Source organism: Cucurbita maxima, unplaced genomic scaffold (genome assembly GCF_002738345.1).
Source record: "Cucurbita maxima cultivar Rimu unplaced genomic scaffold, Cmax_1.0 Cma_Scf00034, whole genome shotgun sequence".
NCBI classification, from domain to species: domain Eukaryota; kingdom Viridiplantae; phylum Streptophyta; class Magnoliopsida; order Cucurbitales; family Cucurbitaceae; genus Cucurbita; species Cucurbita maxima.
This window is the reverse complement of record NW_019272050.1, coordinates 2,038,263-2,057,160: the sequence shown is the minus strand read 5'-3', so window position 1 is coordinate 2,057,160 and position 18,898 is coordinate 2,038,263. Positions and strand designations below refer to the sequence as shown.

General features: G+C 34.7%; 4 protein-coding genes, 1 long non-coding RNA gene and 2 pseudogenes across 9 annotated transcripts in view; 3 read left to right on the top strand and 4 right to left on the bottom strand.

Annotated features, from left to right (window-relative positions):
- LOC111467556 (dnaJ protein ERDJ2A-like) overlaps positions 1–190 on the top strand; it is a 4,789-nt gene extending 4,599 nt beyond the window's left edge. For all 3 annotated transcript variants that reach the window (XM_023112503.1, XM_023112505.1, XM_023112504.1), the window contains exon 12: positions 20–190. The gene's annotated coding sequence lies outside the window, so the exon portion shown is untranslated. The remainder of the gene's footprint in view (positions 1–19) is intronic.
- Positions 191–305: 115 nt separating this feature from the next.
- Positions 306–2,713, bottom strand: LOC111467557 (pentatricopeptide repeat-containing protein At4g21190). The gene is made up of 6 exons (XM_023112507.1): positions 2,545–2,713; positions 2,218–2,308; positions 1,947–2,045; positions 1,419–1,562; positions 1,103–1,315; positions 306–885 (listed from the first exon to the last, which is right to left on the bottom strand). Exons 1-6 carry the CDS (start codon positions 2,688–2,690, stop codon positions 481–483), a joined length of 1,098 nt encoding a protein of 365 aa, XP_022968275.1. The 5' UTR covers positions 2,691–2,713; the 3' UTR covers positions 306–480.
- A 289-nt stretch (positions 2,714–3,002) lies between these two features.
- On the top strand, positions 3,003–10,678 carry LOC111467691 (uncharacterized protein At3g49140-like). 3 transcript variants are annotated; one of them, XM_023112679.1, is made up of 11 exons: positions 3,003–3,190; positions 3,958–4,054; positions 4,707–4,926; positions 6,156–6,258; positions 6,361–6,428; positions 7,876–8,070; positions 8,151–8,276; positions 8,416–8,730; positions 9,100–9,252; positions 9,827–9,922; positions 10,516–10,678. In XM_023112679.1, the coding sequence occupies exons 1-11, from the start codon at positions 3,121–3,123 to the stop codon at positions 10,588–10,590; spliced, it is 1,518 nt and encodes a 505-aa protein (XP_022968447.1). In that variant the 5' UTR covers positions 3,003–3,120; the 3' UTR covers positions 10,591–10,678. The 3 variants fall into 3 exon arrangements, with proteins under 3 accessions (XP_022968447.1, XP_022968448.1, XP_022968449.1); XM_023112681.1 differs by lacking the exons at positions 3,003–3,190; positions 3,958–4,054 and adding an exon at positions 5,327–5,491 and having other exon boundaries at positions 4,838–4,926; positions 6,142–6,258; XM_023112680.1 differs by lacking the exons at positions 9,100–9,252; positions 9,827–9,922; positions 10,516–10,678 and adding an exon at positions 8,893–9,093.
- Positions 10,679–11,943: 1,265 nt separating this feature from the next.
- Positions 11,944–13,159, bottom strand: LOC111467596 (annotated as a pseudogene).
- Positions 13,160–13,422: 263 nt separating this feature from the next.
- Positions 13,423–14,368, bottom strand: LOC111467628. Its single transcript, XR_002714591.1, has 3 exons — positions 14,297–14,368; positions 14,141–14,205; positions 13,423–14,054 (listed from the first exon to the last, which is right to left on the bottom strand). It is a non-coding gene; the product is annotated as an uncharacterized LOC111467628 (long non-coding RNA).
- A 525-nt stretch (positions 14,369–14,893) lies between these two features.
- LOC111467374 lies at positions 14,894–16,791 on the bottom strand (annotated as a pseudogene).
- A 781-nt stretch (positions 16,792–17,572) lies between these two features.
- LOC111467790 (uncharacterized protein PAM68-like) lies at positions 17,573–18,589 on the top strand. The gene is made up of 2 exons (XM_023112860.1): positions 17,573–18,326; positions 18,406–18,589. Exon 1 carries the CDS (start codon positions 17,699–17,701, stop codon positions 18,263–18,265), a length of 567 nt encoding a protein of 188 aa, XP_022968628.1. The 5' UTR covers positions 17,573–17,698; the 3' UTR covers positions 18,266–18,326; positions 18,406–18,589.
- Positions 18,590–18,898: the final 309 nt, after the last annotated feature.

The window sequence follows — 18,898 nt, the reverse complement described above, 5'->3', positions numbered from 1 at the left end:
TTTTTTTTTTTTTTTTTTTTTTTTTTTTAGTGAGACAACAACCCAAACCTCTTTCCCCTCCCTGCCCTACCACATGATAGTGCATTAGAATTTTGTTCTCTATATACCACTTTAGAAGTTTTACGGTAATGAGATTGACTTTAATACAGAATATGCACGAGTTTCGAATCATATTTATTATCCTTTTTTTAAGGCAATTAGTTCACGACATTCAGCTATCTCACACTCAGCTGATGAAATTGACTTCTATGACTAATTAAAAACATTTTCTTTTTCTTTCATTTACTCAATAACAAAAATATATTTTAGGTCGGGCATTATAATATTGAGGGTATTGGCTCTATGATCACAATGCTACTGGTGATCCCGTATGATCAAAGTTACAGAAAGAAAGAAAAGAAGAGAAAAGTGTACACTATATATTGAGGGAGAGAACTTTGACAAACTTGAAATGGGGAATACATTATCTATATCTTGAACTTACAATTGTCCAAATCCCATGAAATCGTGCTCAAAAGTGGATTCTTTCAACAACATACTTTCATCTTCCAAGACTTCATCTCGGTCTTCACTCATTTCATCATCTTCAAGACTCGAATCTTGGGAAGTTGTTTCATCTTCCTCCAACAGTTCTTCAGTTGAACTTTGCTCCTTTTTGTCGAGTTCACCTGAACCATTGTTGGAACTACCATTTTCGTGCAGATTCTTTGCTCGTATTTTTACGCGCTTTCCTCTTATGTAACGATATTCCCATTTTGGTGGGGGATATTTCTTCTTCAATTTTTCACATTTATCTAACATACCCAACTTTTGGAAGACATCTCCGAGCATAGTGACAATTGCCATACTTGGTTGAACTCCAAGTTCCTCCATATCAGCAAATATCTAAGGGAAATAACAGTTAAATTTCAGTATCTACGGAGTTCAACATGATTCAAGTAAAAATCATATGAAATAATCGTAACATGCAAGTTTCTTATAATGAAAGAAGGAAGAATTGCTTGGAGTTTTATGGCTAAAAATATAAATGCTTAGAGTTTTGTTAGTCAAGCAGTTGAAACTGCTTCTGTAACAATAAGCAATAGAAGAGAAAACTGAATACCTCAAATAGCTTGTCGTGCATATCCCGTTCATAGTAAAGGGATATCATTTTATGGAAGAATATGCGAGGCATGCTCTCCAAATGCTGAGAAAATAATTTGTTCCAAAGCTCTTCAGCTTCATCAAGTCTTCCATCTTCAGCTAAGGCATTTAATAATGTGAAATAGCTACCCATTGTTCTTCCTTGGCCTTTACTTAACATCCATTTCGTCAACTACAATAGTACACCCAACTTGTTTAACTCATTTGATCGGAGACATTCTCGGGATAAGAGGGCAGAGCAAGAAAGAACACGAAAGAACACGAAAGAAAAGTACCTGAATTATCCTCTTCCATTCTCTTTGGATCTCTAAGGTCTTTAGGGCCTTTTTTACAGTAATAAGAGGAAACTCTAGTTCCCAGGCAATGAAGGAATCAAGAGCCCCATAGACTTCCTCTTTCACGTTAGACAGTCCCTTGACCTAAAATGAAAGTAAATACTTATAAAAGGATATCGAATTAACTGCTCAATCCTGCAAATGAATTTGAGTTCAAAAGTAGAACATAACAAATGATCCCAAGAAACAAGAAAAGATTGAGTTGCATTGAAGGTGAGTTCAGTATCGAATTTTGAAGCATTAAGAAATGCTTTTGGTCAATTGAAGGCACTATGCAGAATTTTAATGAAGTTTTCAAAAGTAATGTTAAAAATCTTAAAAGCACTTCAAATGCATCTTCCAAAAGTCTCAAAATGCATCCCAAATTCACTCTGAATCAAGCTGAAATAAAATATCTTCTGCTATGAAATTCCAAATTGAATATGCAAAATTACGCTTCTTGTGAGACAAGAGCTTAAGAGAGCTTACACAATCAACGAGCTTTGCTGCCTTGGATATGGTCCCAATCCTCTTCCTGGTTTTCCACACCCGAGGATATCTCGGCCGTGGACCTTTTGCAGCACATACCTGCAAATAAATCGAAATCCTTGTGTAAGAAGGGAAAGAGAAGGTCAGGATTTGCTTCAACTCATAATACATATATCCAGTTTCCACTGATCAGAAATTTCTTCTACCCAATCGAAATGAACAGGCTAGTTTGATTCTCGCTAGCAGCAAACCAATTGATGAGAAGGCTTACCACTGAACTTCTTGCACTTGCAATCAACGAAAATTTAACAGATTCAATCCCTTTGGATATGACGGGAAAAGAGTAAATCAAAGTATGCATCCTGTGCGGCAAAGGAAAACAAATATCAATAGCTTTCGACAAATCGATATCCAATTCGACATTAAGGAAGAAAAAAGTAGTTCGTTTATATTCAATCGGACTTCGAATTTCATCATCCATCTTACGCAAAACACACTTCGTCACTGGCAACAACTTTCTCGTTTTGTTTCTGTAACTTTCTCAGTAACCAAACACATACATTGAGTCGAAGAGAGAACGAGAAAGGCAGAATTTTACCGGTTGGAAGCCAAGGCGGACGAGAGCGATGCTGGAACAAGAGAGTGCGCCATTGAAGAAATATGTAAGAATGTCTTCAATTTCCCATATTTCTTCCTACCATCCTTCGTCGATATTGTCCCGAAAAAAAAAAAAACAAATAACATGCTCTTCAAATAAATCTTTCAGAGATAAAATATTTAATAGTATGCTTGAAATATCAAATATTTGAGAGTTATTATGAAATATTAAATATTTAATAGTATGCTTGAAATAGTTTATTATCTAATAAATTAATAAATTAATGTCTATTTTTTACTCAAAAGGATTGAACTAAAAAAAAAATCAAGAGAGAGGTAATGGGCTGCATATCATCAAAGCCCAATAGATTGATACCATTGGGCCTGTCCTGAATGCCGTAAGCCGATTGGTCCGCCCGTACGGTAATGGCATATTTATTCGCGCCCAGGATATTTTCCATGTGATGCCAAGAAGAAGAGCAGGGTACCTCATCCTAACGCACAACTTCTTTGGGAAAATGCCTGTGGATCACCTACTTCAATAGCGCATTACCAAGGAAAAAGAAAAGTTGAGAGAATGATCGAAACTGCTCTGGCCGTGCGATTCCCCGCCGGCGCCAACTTCTGCTACTCCTCTGCTTTGTCTCGTAACTCTCTCTCTCTCTCTCTCTCTCTCTCTCTCTCTCTCTCTCTCTCCGCTGCCGTTACTTTCGAAGTTGAACTAAACTTTCCGTGCTGCATAATGCTTTTGCTCGAATTCTAAGAAGGAGAGAGGAAAACGATTTGTCGGTTACTTAACAACTTGCTTTCTGTTGGATGCATTGGAGCTTAAGACTCCATAGCTTTTGGCGTTTTTTCCTGCATTTTTCTTGGCTGCAAAGCTGTGACTATTTTTTATTCTCTGTATTTTCGAATTAAATGAAAGAGGAAGAGGAACAATTGTTCTTATTGCTTTACTTGATTTCTATTGAAGACTATGGAGCTCACTTTCCTTTGCCTTTCTTGTTGGTGTTTTCTCTCTCATTTTCTCGGATGCCAAGCTCAGAGCCGGAGACTAGATTTCTTTATTATTTTTCCTATTAAGTGAAAGAGGAAGAGGAAACAATTGTTCTTATTGCGTTACTTGATTTCTATTGAAAACTATGGAGCTCACGTTCCTTTGCCTTTCTGGTGGCTGTTTTCTCTCTCATTTTCTCGGATGCCAAGCTCAGAGCCGGAGACTAGATTTCTTTATTATTTTTCCTATTAAGTGAAAGAGGAAGAGGAAACAATTGTTTTGCTTGCTTACTTGATCTCTATTTTAAGCAATGAAGCTTAAGATTCCACAGACGTTCTCTATAGATTTTTCCGGCATTTTCTCGGTTCCTTGCTGAGACTATTTTTCTTCTTTGCTTTTTGTTGTTTGCATATACAGATCACCGTTCAGCTTGGACTTCGGAGGATGTGACTAATATAGGCCATGCTAGCGGCTTTTGCCGGCTTTTGCATTCTTGCGCTTCCGACGTGCAATGGTACTTGAGCTTGCTCTTTTCTTTTCCTCCGTTTTTTAATTTTTTCGATGAGTTTCTTTGTGAAATTCGCGTGCGGATTCTTGACTCCTAATCCTGCCTCCGTTAAAATTATAGCCGCTGAGCGGAAATCGCAATAAATTGGATATCGTAGAAGTCTGATTTGAACGCAAAATTTATGGTTAACAAATACTTGAAGTATTTAATCTACGATTCATACCTAATACACAAGAGAGAATTCATAATTCAGATAGCGCGATTTTATCTTAAGAATCCATTATAAAATGCGGTCTTCTCATTATGGAATCGCAATTAGCAAGCATCGGAAGGATTGATATTATAGGCAACTGCGTTGTTTGAGATTTTTCTGAAAAGATTGTGTATCTGATGGTGATGCTTACTCGGTCACAGTTGTGCTCTTTGCATGTTATGTATGGACATATATTATAAGTATTCAGTAAGGAGAACCTTAACCAAACGGTTCCTCTCTGTTTATGATATGTAAAAACTGTCGAAGACAAGGATTCAATCTTTATTAAGTGGAAATATCGAATTCATGTATGCAGAATGCAATGGAAACGTCTGGACACGCATCACAATTTCAGACATTAGGAATGAATGATTAGAATTCTAAATCCCGATATCTTACTTGCAGGAAAAGATGCCGAAGCCTTAACAGTAAGTCCTTCTTGGAAAGGAACAATTTCAGAAAAAATGGAATTCATGCATCGGCAGAGCATTTGGGCTCTGCGTCAGATCCACTTAAACAAAATAGGAGACAGTATCATCCATCCGAGGAGCTCGTGAAATCAAGATCAGAGAATGCCGAGGATGTTAGACCTACTGCCGCAGAAACTACTCGAACAATCATTGAGGTATCAGTTTATACTAATGCTCTTCTCAATCTTCATACTTATTTTTGATGTTTTACATGTGTGATGCATCACTAGCAGGCAAGTTGTTTGCATTACTTGCTTTATGTACTAAATCTTATCGGTGGAATGGCAATAGTTTGAATTATGTATTCTTTTACCATCTCGTTTTCGAATTCCAAAATGGAGGTCAAAGACTGAAAGTCGACTCAGCTACACTAGTCTACATTGTGCATGAAGTTAGATGCATATATAAAGATTTATGTACTGATTTGGGCATGGCTATTCTTGAAATTTCTGAATTGAAGATTATCATAGAAACAAAAACAATCGATCCTTTTTTTTTTTTTTTTTTTTTGAAAAGTAGGAATGCTGAACACAGTTTTTTTTTTTTTTCCTTTAGTACAAACAATGGGATTCATTCACGAAAGTTCCATGGATGTTATGTCTTCAAGTTCTTGGAATGTGTTCTATCTTGCTGCCAGCTCATTGCCTAATGACTTGGAAAATGATGATTTACTGCTCATACTCGGAAGTTTTAAAAATACACTCCTCTTTGCTGTACTAGGTAATTTTACTACAAGTAAAATTTATCATAGATAAATACCTTACTCTTGGATCTGAAGAAAGAATATACTTGGATTAATTGATAATTTTAGCGACTTTTTTTAATCAATCATCACTTCAATTTCATGACCAACGAGTATATAGAAGAAAAGGAAACCAAATCCTACGAGCTGTATTTATACTAAATTAAATTGCAAGTAACATCTATGCCTCAGGGTTTCAAGAGAGAACTTAAACTACGTGTTTGGACCCTTCTCCCTAAGCCCACCTCTCTCTCCCTGCCCTCAACCACAAACATGCTAGTGCTAGTTTTTGTACATGCGAATTTTCTATGAACATGTTCTTTCCCGTATGTGGTTAATATATTGGACATGGTTGTAAAATGTGGAATATTGCCTCCCTTTGGTCAGTCTTACAAATATTGGGACAATTTCTCCTTTTTGGATATCGACCATGTTTGATGGATAGGAAGGAGATGCCTTATCTCCTTGTCTCTGCTTGTTTCTCTATTGTTCTCTTGGATTGAGATTTCCGTGTGTCTGGATAATTCTGCGTGTTATTATAAATTGAAATACATGGCTGCTTTTGTAATTCTGCGTGTTATATGGCTTCATATTTCTTACAAATTTTGATAATTAATATTTTCAATAGTATGCCATGTTCAGGTAAATAGCAAAGCAACATTAATGTTTGTGGGTTTGATTAACGATGAAGTTCAGGAAAACATTATCTGGCCAGAACTTCCTTATGTAACTGACGAACATGGAAGTATGTCCAGTCTTTAGAGTACATTATCCTCAGTTATACTCACATAAGCCTTGACTGCTTTCCCTGTTATTTTATTGATTATATTATCTAACTATATTGCAGATATTTATTTTCAAGTGAAGAATACGGAAGAGGCCATGCAAAACCTAACTTCAGAAAATAACTTTGTTGTAAGGATTTTGGCTTACGTATTAATTTTATTTCATCACCCTTTCACATCTCATCTCAAACCAAAATACTTGTTTATTTGTTTGTTTTTAATTATTCCGAACTCTTACATGGCATGTGAAGGCTCCGTCGTGATGGCTATGTTGTCAATTTTGCTGATTCAAAGGATATACGTAGTATACATATAATTAATTTCTGCAACATTTTTTTTGTTCGTAATGCTTTTTCAGCTGGTGGAGGTTTATTCTGTTGGAATTAACCAAATATGAATGAACATCTCAATGTAAGTTAAAAAGTAAAGCCTATATATTTAGGATATTCAATACATTTATTTTCACTACAGCTTTGGAAATAAATATTATATTTAGGGACTTGGATGTTTTTGAAGCAAAAAATCTAAAGGTCCTCGAGTACAAATCAAAAGGTGTCAAAACCTTCAGATTTGTACTCAAGGACCTTTAGATTTCTTTCCTGCCGGAAAAGAAAAGAGAATTTTTCAAACTCATCAGGCTTAGGGTTTAGGGTTTAACATCCATTTGTCAATTGAAAGGACAAGCTTGAATTCTATGATCATGTTTGTTTTTTTTTTAAATTCTTGACCTCATATACTGCAAATAACTAAATAGTTCAACGATCATGCTTGTCTTGGTTAGCATTACCGAGCTTTTATATAAATTTCATGATCTTTCATCCAAAATTTTTGCAAAACTATCTACTTTTTTCCTTGTTTCAGAAAACATTTTATCCACTCAAATTATTACCTTCTCGAAAAAAATTTATCCAAAAATTTATATTTCAAGTTTCAGTCTTTGAATAATATCAATATTATATAATTATTTTATTTATTATTTTTCGCATGCCATTGAATTTGTGATAGATGATGCAACAATTATTAGTTGTTTTATTTTTTCCCTTGTAGGAGTGATCTAATGTTTTTTCAAATTTATTTTGAAGTTCGTACTCTGTATTTGGATTCGTTTATGAGATAACTCGACTTGTATTGTTTCTTTAGTTACAGTTTGTTACGTCAAACGAGGGAGTCACGTAACTGTTTTTTATTGGTATAGTTGAAGATTCAGTCTACATGAATTCAGGATTTTAATTCCGTGTGGTCATATATATATTCCACATCAGGATTTGATATTTGGGAGGGTTCGAAGGAAGAAAATTTGATGTTCATTATTGATTTCATGTATTACCATGCCCTTGTCATTACTTTCACGACATTAGCTTTGCCGTAGGACCATTGATATTCAGTGTAGTGCTCAGCTTAAACACGTTCACTATGATTGCATCACTGGTGAATATATAAATCATTTGTCCTTCCTATCAAGCATCTAACGAGATTCTTTATAGGCAGACATACTTTCATTCAGTAAAGAACTCTAGAAGGATAATATCAATTGACTTTCCTTGATACTGTTTGCATTGATGGCGTTAATGATGCAGCAAGTTCTTATTGGCATTGATACCATGGAAATGATCGATGAGATCAATTGGTTTGGTCCATCAGAAGTTGATTTGGGATTTGAAGAGCTTGATGATGAGGCTCTTAATGACGAAGTAGATGATGATGATGGTGATGGTGATGGCGATGATGAAGACGATGTCGACGAGGATGATGCAGATGATGACTACGATGCGGTCTCTCTAATTTAATGAATAAACATTATTGTTGGATTCTGCTCCTTTAGTTTAAACGTGAAGGTTTCTCCATTCTGCAGGACTGGGTTTCTGTCATAGAGGATGAAGATGATCCTAATCACTCTGACGAGACAGCAGGAGATTGGGCAAAACTGGAGACAATGCGTTCTTCTCATCCAATGCATTTTGCCAAAAAGCTTTCAGAGGTAATGATTTATGATGGATTAATTGACTTTTTTTTCGCTGAGACAATAACTTACGAGTTTTGGTCTAACTCTGTCTATGCTGATATCCATAGACTTAATTACGTGTTATCAAATTTTTAGTGCTTGTTATGCATTTTAGGCTGCATCAGATGATCCTATCGATTGGATGGAGCAGCCCCCAGCAACTTTAGTGATTCAAGGGGCCTTAAGACCTACACGCAGGGAAGAGCGTTCTGTTATCCAGAGACATCTATCCAGCCGTCACTCTAGTAACAGTGACATAAATGAGGCTCAGAAACTTGAAGATAACCTTGAGAATCATGGTAGGATTGATAATCATGGTCATGAATCTAGCTCATCCAATGGATTGGATGATAATATTCCAATGAACGAGGTTTCATTTTACCGACTGGAGATGACAAAAGTTCAGCTATTTACAGGACATTCACATCCAGTATGTTTGATCTCTATTTGCATTTATCAGTTTGTCTTCGGTTTCCTTTTCTCATTGAAGCATGTTTTCAAAACAGCATTATAGATTTTCTTTTTAAAAAGTTAACGATATTAATTTCTGATTATATAATTATATATTTGACCATGATTTTGCAATATTAAGGGTATCTATGAAAGAAAACCAGCACTTCCCGGAACTGTCAGTAGCTTTCCGGATTATGTAGATAGTTTATGGGGCATAACTGTTCAATCCCAACAACATAGATCTCCCCACTTTTGTGAACGCTATGCTGTTTGAGCCTAAAGATGTCTACTTGGATTTGCTTCTGGTTGCTACTGACAAATATTCATTCCTTTACCTTCCTCCCAGAGCAACGTTGAAATAGAAGACCTCATGCAGGCTCAACCTGATGCAATTGCGCACTCAGCAGAAAAAATTATTTCTCGTTTAAGAGAAGGTGGAGAAAAGACCACACAAGCGCTCAAATCTCTCTGTTGGAGATGCAAGGGAATTCAGGTTGAGGTAACTAACGTATACACTTAAAAATTATTCGATTTTTCATCAATATATTCGTTTTAATCTCTGAATTATTACTTTGCATTTTCCAAAAGGGCTGTTCAGGTTATTGTTTTTATTTAAATCGTAACATGATTTTATTCTATAGTCATACCGTACTTCATTTGTTTCATACAATTCTTCATTTTATGGCTATTTTTCAAAACTGTGATCATCCAATAAGTCAATTAGCCTGCAATGTTGCGAGAGGATGCTTTCTTTAATTGGGTATAACATAGATATAAATTTACTAGGTCGTGTACTTTTGTGGTGTCATGAACCGAAGTAGAGTTTCTGGAATTTAGTATTCACTTTGGGATAGTTCAACATGAATTTGAACATTGCCTATAATAGAATTCACAGAACGTGCTCCATTTCGAGTTGTGTTGTGGGGAATCTTCTACTTTAAGATTGCCCCAAGGCCCAATTACCCATCTTTAGTTCTTTTAGTTTCTTTATTTTTAGTTCAATAAATAGGGTACGCAGATTATAATCATGTTCACGATGATTTAGGCCACTGGTCTTCAATGAATACTTGCAGGAGGCTGTAATTAATGGTATAGATTCAATTGGATTTGACGTGAGGGTTTGCTCCGGAACTCAGGTCCAAACATTGCGGTTTGCATTTGATACACGAGTAAGTAAACTACCACCTTAGTCTCTCAGGCTACTGCTTTTTCCTTTCCTTTTCTTCTTCTTCTCCTGTTTCCTCTGGATTGATCACTAGTAGATATGATTACTAAAGAAGCAAGGACAGATTAACCATGCATCTGCAAATTATTGGTGATATAATTAGTAGGTCCAATATATTTAACGTAATGTGGTTTGATGAACCTTCATGTGGTTTTTCTCTATTTGTTAAGTTTTGAATATTTCGACGTCGTCGTCGTCATGTTTTCAAAACGGATACCCCTCGTTTCTGCTAGAATATTTAATTGTTTGCGAAAACAATTTAGTTGAGCCCTCTAATATTTTGGCCCAGTTTCTTTCATCATACTAGGCGCAACAATACATGGTTAGATCCATAATATTACTCATTTTAACTTCTTACATGTATAACCTTTCAAAGGAAACAAATTACAGAGAAGGAAGTTTTGAAATATATTTTGTTTGATCTTTTTGATGAAATACTTGCTTAGGCGTAAAGCTTATGGATCTAATGAACTCATGTTTGCAGGAAAATGCTTTATTACTGAACCTTAACCAGTTAGTTTGTTTTTATCTGTTCAGGCAACCTCTGAGTTTAGCGCAGAAAAACAGTTGAACGACTTGCTTTTCCAGAGAATGCAGGTAAATTTGTTTTAAATTGTTAATTCATTGGATTATATTATGGATCCGGCGATTGCAAATAAGCAATCATTCTTCAATTACTATGAATTTGGCCTCTTCCAAATGTCCTCTCTTGCCTGCTGTTTTACGTTCCCTTTTTAATCTTTGATTTCAAGCGCTTGCTCGTTTTTAAGCGATTAATCATGAAGGATATTATCCTTTAGCAAATTAGCAACGTTATGAATTTAAGAATTTCTTTTATAATCTATTAGATTAGAAATGTTAATTAATCTAATGTTAGACTGCCATGGAGCCTCGTTTCCCTCCCATTCTCTTAGACTAATAGACAACCAATCATATCAACATTTTGTTAATTTCTCTATTATATGTCAAAAATTTTAAAATAAATTGAGATAATAATCTGAAGACTTTAAAAGATCATTTTTTTTTTTTTTTTGTTTTGAAATTTTTGTTTAATTTTTTTAAATAGTTTTAAATAATAGGGGTGATAAGCAAGGAATTGTATGAACTTCGTAAGTTTAATTTTTACAAACAATAAATAAAAAAACAAAATGATTATCCTACATATATTAAAGATTAAATTATTCAATATTAATTAATATTTTGGGTGGGTTAAATTAAATTGTCCCTTTTTTTAAACTCTCATTTTGGTTCTTGACATTGAATTTAAACTTCCAAAGAATTTAAGAAACTAAGTCATTTGTAGGTCAACCTTAAAATGAAGAATAGATATCAAATTAGAAAGCTTGATAATCCTTTTACTTCAAAAAGCTTATTTTGTAATTTTGATTTTTAAAATAACTGATTTATAAGATACAAAATGTGTTTAATAAATTTATAAATTTTCAAGATACAAAATTAAATTCTATGTTTAATAAATTTATAAATTTTCAATTATGAACTCAATTAGACCTATAAATTTTAAAAATAGTAAAAAAAAAAAAACAGTCTAAATCTCACTAAACACTTTTAAAGCATGAAAGAAGAAAAGGAAAACTTGTAATTTATTTAAAAATTACCACTCACGGTCCTCCTATTTCTATTTAACAAATCTCCCAAAATATCTATAAAAAAACATTTTTTATTTTCTATTAAAGGATTTAATCTAAATTGGGAAACTAAGTCATTTGTAGGTCAACTTCAAAATGAATAACTGATATCAAATAAGAAAGCTTGATAATCCTTTTACTTCAAAAGGCTTATTTTGTAATTTTGATTTTTTAAAATAACTGATCTATAAAATACAAAATTAAATTTTATGTTTAATAAATTTATAAAATTTCAATTATGAACTCAATAGACCAATAAATTTTAAAAATAAAAAATAAAAAACAGTCAAAATCTCATGAAAGTTGAAAAGGGAAAACTTCTAATTTATTTAAAAGATCCACTACGGTCCACCTATTTCTATTTAACAAATCTCCCGAAAGATTTTTTGATTTTCTGTTAAAGGACTTAATCTAAATTGGTCGTCAAGTTCAAAATTAAACAGAAGACCAAGCGAGAAAACAGTAGTAAAGAGGAATCACCTGTTAATCAAAGGAAGCTTGAAAAACTCTCAGATGCTTCTCTCGCAACAAGGTCCGCCATTGCAGAGCCAACAACAGATCTGAACGCAGTTGTTTCCTACCTATTCCTTCTTCCCACCACCTCCCCGTTAATCAATCCCATCAGATTCGAACAAGAAGCTCCAAATTCGACTTCATGCGAACTTACTAATCCGAAGTTAGAGACATACAAGTCCATAGGCGACAGAAGCGAATACACTAAAAATTATAACATGGGATAAAATACCTTTCATCAGAGGAACCTCTGAGTTGGTTGCACACACAATTGCATGATCCAGAGTTCCACAACTCTTCAGGTAGACCCTGTCCAGCCCTGCATTTTTTGCCCCTTCCTCCGTTCTGTTCCAAATAGTCACTTTCTTCACACCGGATCTAATGGGGTTCCAAAGCACCCGCACGCACCATAAGCATGACGCTGCTACCACGGCTATCTAATATTTTACAGCTAAACCAGAGACGCGAGGTTCTGTGAAGAGTCAAGGTAGTGCCGTCCATGGAGGCTAGAGTTTGCAGGTGGTGGAGCAAAAGAGCAAGTAGCTTGCATGAGTTGCAGGTAAGCTTATGACGGAATTTTGGGGGAAATGGGTCACAACTTTGACGTCTATGTAGGTAAGAGATGGAGAAGAAAACCAAAAGAGCATGAGGAGGAGAGGAATGAGGCTGAACGGCTAGGCTTTGACGCATTGGGCTGGAAATTGTGGGGGAGACGATCGGGAGAGGGGATAGGAAGTGTTCGTTTTGGATTTTGGTGGGAAAGAATGGAGTCCAAAGCTTCTTTAGTGATAAACATGGGAGATCTACTTTTCATGTTCTTTGAGCCAAAAAGCTTCTTTGGTGATAAACATGGGAGATCTACTTTTTATGTTCTTTGAGAGATTTGTTTCTTTTGGGCTTAAATACTTTCCACCTAAAACTCACAAACTTATCAGACAAGCAAAGATTCTGTAAAAGAAAATTTTTTATTTTGTGGGGAATTTTAAAAGATATAAAAAGGACAGAACCTATTCAACACTAAAAAAAAAAATTTTGGAAAAAAATCTATTGATTATAAATTTATAATATTTAGATGCAAACTATAGATTTGAAAATTAAAAAAGGTACAAATTTTGAGAAATAGGGTTAAAAAAAGGCACTCAATTTTTTAAATTAACATGAAAAAAAAAAAAAAAAAAAAAAAAAAAACTACTCTCTCCTTTCACTNAAAAAAAAAAAAAAAAAAAAAAAAAAAAAAAAAAAAAAAAAAAAAAAAAAAAAAAAAACTACTCTCTCCTTTCACTAACTCACTCTTCACCTCTCTTTCTACTCACCACACTCACGGTGGCAGTGACCCCCTCCTTCTTCCTTTTCCTATTCTTCATTTGTGTATATCAACTAAAAGACCAAATACCTTCCGCCGTAGCCAAAATTTTACCTGCTCAAACCAATTAGAGAATGAAATTGGAAGAAAAACTGGTAGTTTTAACATTTAATAATATCTTCAATGTCTCTCCAATGAGTTTTCATTTTCAAAAGGTGGGGAGCTAATTTACTATTGCGACGCTTTTGAAAGTAACAAATTTATGTGAAGCTTTTCTAAAAATTACTATTCAATTTCATATTTTGAACCATGGCTAATGGCGTTAAGAAAACTGGCTCTCTAATGGTGTGGAGCTTTGAAAGGGTAGCAGAACAATTTGACTCTTAAGCTCAATTAACTATGGACAATATCAAAGAGCTCAGAAAATAATTAAGTGTTCATGGATTTTTGCTTACCTTGCATCCGAAACCTAGCTGCTCGCGAGTTGGAAACGCATGCACGAAGATGGCATCAGTTGGACGACTCTATGTCATTTGATATCTGTTCTGAATCCGTGGAGACCCAAGGATTAGGAATGGCATCAATTGGACTTGGACGCAGTGGAGATCGGTAACCTGTAGGGTGATAAGTTCAATTAAGCAATGGCTGCAAATAAATATTTTTCCAAAAAAAAATTGACAATTAAGTTTTATTTGAGCACCTCCACAATCTGGATCGTGACACTTTGATAATAGGCAGCCGTCGTAAGGTCGACAACATACATCACTGAACGATGAATGATCAATGTTTTGCATGCAAGAAAGATGATATGAGTAAATTGTAAGATAATTTAAAGAAAAAGAACCAGAGAAATTACCTGATACACTTCCGGTTGAGGCAGCTGATTCAACAAACCGTCCAAAATTACATATCTCCTGCGGCCAGAGAACCTCAAAGGCAAACAAATGTTGAATAACTAAAATCAAACATAAAGGTACGAGACATTTGGATTTATAAGATAATTCAATTTGAAAGGTATAATCGGCATGTTATGGACTGTTCAAAGCAGCTTCATAACTAAATTGATACTCAGCTTGATCGTACCTCCATTTCAAATTGCAATGTCTTTACGCAGTGTAATTCCGTTTCGCAAACCAGAAGTTTCTCACACTCAGCATCGACGTTGCAGACCAAGGATGCCATGAACATGTCTTCCTCACACTACGATTAAATACGTAGGTAAATAATAGGATCCTTCTCAGAATAATGTATCCTGCGAAAATACTTTCTTAAAAAGTTGAGTAAAACAATCTCTCCGATAGTGGAAAAGTTTTGGCAAAATTTCTAAACAATGATGACTACGAAGTGCCTTCAACTTCCTCTTTTCTGTCGGAAACCAAAATTATATTTCTTTTCTTTTCTTTTTTTTATCTAAATTTGTCTGGCAAAAATATTTCTTTAAAAAAATGAAGTATCATATTCCTGTAGAATTACCAGAAACATTCCAGTTAACTAACTATTGTGACTTGTTATTAATAAAAATGATATGTTATACTAATACCAAGAAAATTTGAGCTATGCGATGCCAAAAAGAAGAAGAAGAAGAAGAAATTACAAGAACCTAGTTTCACCTATTAAGTATACATTTCAAGACATAACGAAGAAATAACACAAGTGAAAAGAAGATGAAGCCTAAATCCAATTGTTGCTAAATATACCTTGTTTGAGGAATCAAGCTCTAGTATCCAGTCAAAGCTTCCTTGAATCGAATACTTTTAATTTGAGGCTTCTAGAACAACTGATATCTAGGAATCAACCATTACGTCTCCAATTTTTCCCGCGCTGATTTTTATATTGTACTTCATATCAAAGTAAAGATGGCGCGGAGCAGCCTGAACGTTGGAATAGAACAGTGAGAAAGTGCAGTAGAAAAAAGAAAAGAGCACACGATTCGCACAGATCCAATCACATGATCGGCACATTGACTCAAACTTTTTCAGCTCACCTCTTGAATCAATTTAATGGTGGTTAAATTTTGAATCCATGCTTTTGTACCTGAAATTAATTAAGAACGTAGTTAGAACGACATCAGAAGCGTTTGCTAGGCCGATGGAAAAATAATTTTTCTACTCGAAGTATTATTAAAATTTGATGACAACATGCCGAAACTTGCTGTTTGATGAAACTAGAAATCTACTTTGTTCATTCAAGTGATCTTGATAACTAAAATATGAACATCTGTGTGCTCTCTTGCACACTTCATTGCTTCTTCTTGTCTAGGAAATGTGGTCCAAACTTCACTACTTAAAAGACACCAGAAATGTCAAATGGAATCATCGAGAAGTGGAATGATGGTGAAACAGGAAGAGGAATGGGAGAGATTTGATGAAACCTAAATATACCTTAACTTGAATCTACTTTGTTCAGAAAGCTCGACACGAATTTCAAGCAATAATCTCCACAAACTAGATGGCCTCCTCGGAGGTACGCCTCTAGGTGAATTATAAAATAAGACTGGCGAGAACTTCTTAGAACTAGAACCTTTTGCTTTACTTGTCAAACCAAACTGAATCGTGATAACTATAGTTTTGTCAAGCAACGCCAAAACAAAAACGAAAAACACAATAATCAAGCTGTTTCAGGCTCATCATTAGCTCAACGAATTCTGAACTTCATTAGACAGCTGAAATACTAGAATAAGCATATGAAGAATAAGTTAATGGAATTCAGGCAAACTCCGCCATCCAGAAAAACAACGACTTACTTTTTCCATGAAATCTTGGCCGTTCGTTGCATTGTCCTGTATTTCTTTAACTGAATCAGAAACTGGAGTCTCAAAGTTTGCTGAACTCTCAGGCTTCAATTTACTTTTTCTTTCTTTTTTCCTCTCACAGAAGATTCTGAACAGAAACAGGATGGATAACCACACATAATCAGAAGCAGAAAATACAGAAACAAAGAACATCCATGCTGATCACCAAATCACAGCAGAAACTCGACCTATAACATTGCTCCTCTATCGTAATTCCAGTTTACAAAATCTAGCAGTTTTTCTACAATAACTACAATTGCTTCACAGTGAAATTCAATTGTGTCTAAAAACGAGATTCGCAGTACATTGTTTCGCAGAGCTCGCATGGCTGCCTAGGTTGTAGAAACTCGAATTAAAATTAGAGAACATAACTTACAAGAATGAGAAACGCCGCACGAAGCATTCAAACGATCGATCGACGTCGTCCTTCACGATTGAACTCTGTGGATTCCCTCGTCTTTCGCATTTTTCTTCTCTCCTCTTCTGAAAAATAATTTTGATTATGTTTCGGAATGAGCCGCGCGCGGATATAAATGAAGCGTATTGGTGTTTCATTTTTCTTCCCGCCGAAATGACCTTTCCACCCTAAACCTTCCGTCGCGCGGATATGAATGAAACTAGCCACGTCATGTTTTAACCGTTGTTTTTAGGTAGAAATTAAAGGACTCCAAATTTTCCAATTCTATCATGCTACGGTAACATTAAATAAATATTTATAAAAATAATATTAAAATTTTCCATTAATTATCCTATTGGAGAAATAGTAGTTAACAGTGATTAAGTTGATTTTACTCTTAATTAATTTAAAAATGAACTCTTCCTCCATCGAACAAATATTATATAGATTCAAGCTAATTTTACCATCTAACTGTCAGTACCTTCGAGTGTGCTAGAGTTGATCAGCCAACTAATCTTTTAATTTCTTTTTTTTTTTTTTTTTTTTGCTATCATTTTGTATATAATTTTTTCTTATCATTTCATTTATTCATATAAAATATGCTTTATTTATTGTTTGATTTTTATTTTATGTGTACTTTAAAAAAATATAATATTTTACAAATAAATAAATAAAAAAAACTATGCATAATTCAAAATAATTGATCTATATCATTTACAAATGAATCTAAATGTTTGAATCAAAATAAAGGAAAACCTAATATTTGAATTAATACGTGTAAACTACCTTTTAAGTACTGAAAAAACACATGTTAACATAATAAATATAAAATTAGAACAATATTGGCATATAAATTTATAGTATTATAAACAATTAATAAAATAAAAATAAATAAAATCGATAAAATCATCGAGAAAAGAGGAAATAAAAAATCCAAAAAAATGCGAATATCAAATGTAAAAAATATCTTTTCGATGATGAAGCGCCACCGTCCATCTCATAAGACAAGGCTTTCGGATAAGATTTCCGGCAATAAAATTAAGTGAAGCCAATTAAAAAACCAAGTCGCCATGAAAGCTCTGGTGTGTTCCTTCCGGCACGCTCTCGACCTCTCGAAGCCTCCGCCATGGAAACAGAGAAGCCGAATCGATAACTCAACAACCACCAAGAATCTCAGAGTTTTCACAGGAACATCCCGAGGCCAAATCCAACTAAACGCCAAGGGTTTCACAGGTTCTCCGGCAACAGCGAAAGACAGAGAAACCGCCGTGAAAAAACTTTCCGACCAAAACAATAGCAGAGACGGCGGCGACGACGATGAAATTCCGGAGGCCGTAGCCAAGAGGATCATAACGAGAATCTTGGCTTTCGTTGGAATTCCGATGGCGTTCGGCGTGACATTGGTGAAGATCTTAGAGGCGGTCCATGAGCAGAAACTTTGGCATGTTCCAATTTGGCTGCCGTTTTTGACGATTTTTTTGACATTTGGAGCTTCGACGATGGGAATCGCTTACGGGACGCTGTCGACGAGTTTGGATCCGGAGAAGGAAGGGACTCTGTTTGGATGGGATGAGGCGCAGAAGAATTGGGTTGAGATGTGGAAGGAGGAAGACGAAGCCAATCGTGGAGGAGACTAATTTGCTCTGTTTGGTTACGAAGATATCATATTCCGGATAAGTCTGCTCCGTTGAAATACCGGTAATGTAGACAAAACTGCATAAATAAATGTCTATATAATTGCGCTGATTCCTTACCAAACGTCGTCGTATTATTCCAGTCATTAAAATGCAACTTACGCGCTGTTTCCTTCTCAAAAACGTCGCCGTATCGTTCTGGCATTGATTGGGAGAAGGAGTCCTCTAAGGTAATCAATTTAAATAATATATTAGAATTTCGCATTGTATTATAACCGTTAATGGCATATATTTACGTTAATGAATGGTTGCTTATATTCTTGAGCACTCCTATTTTCTTAACTTATTTAGAAATAATTAATTTATAATTTCTAATTTAAAATTCTCAAACATTATTAATATAGATTGATATTTTTCTTTCAAGAATTCATCAAATTTGAAATGTTTGTTTATTTCCATGCATATTGGATCAACTTCCCCGATCACTGTCATTTTCTTTTCTTTCATTTCCATGGAAATTGAATTCACCCCTACCCAAACAGATATATATATATATATATATATATATATATATATATATATATATCTTTAATATAAATTTTATTCTCCTTTTATTGCTCTAATAATTTTAATTGC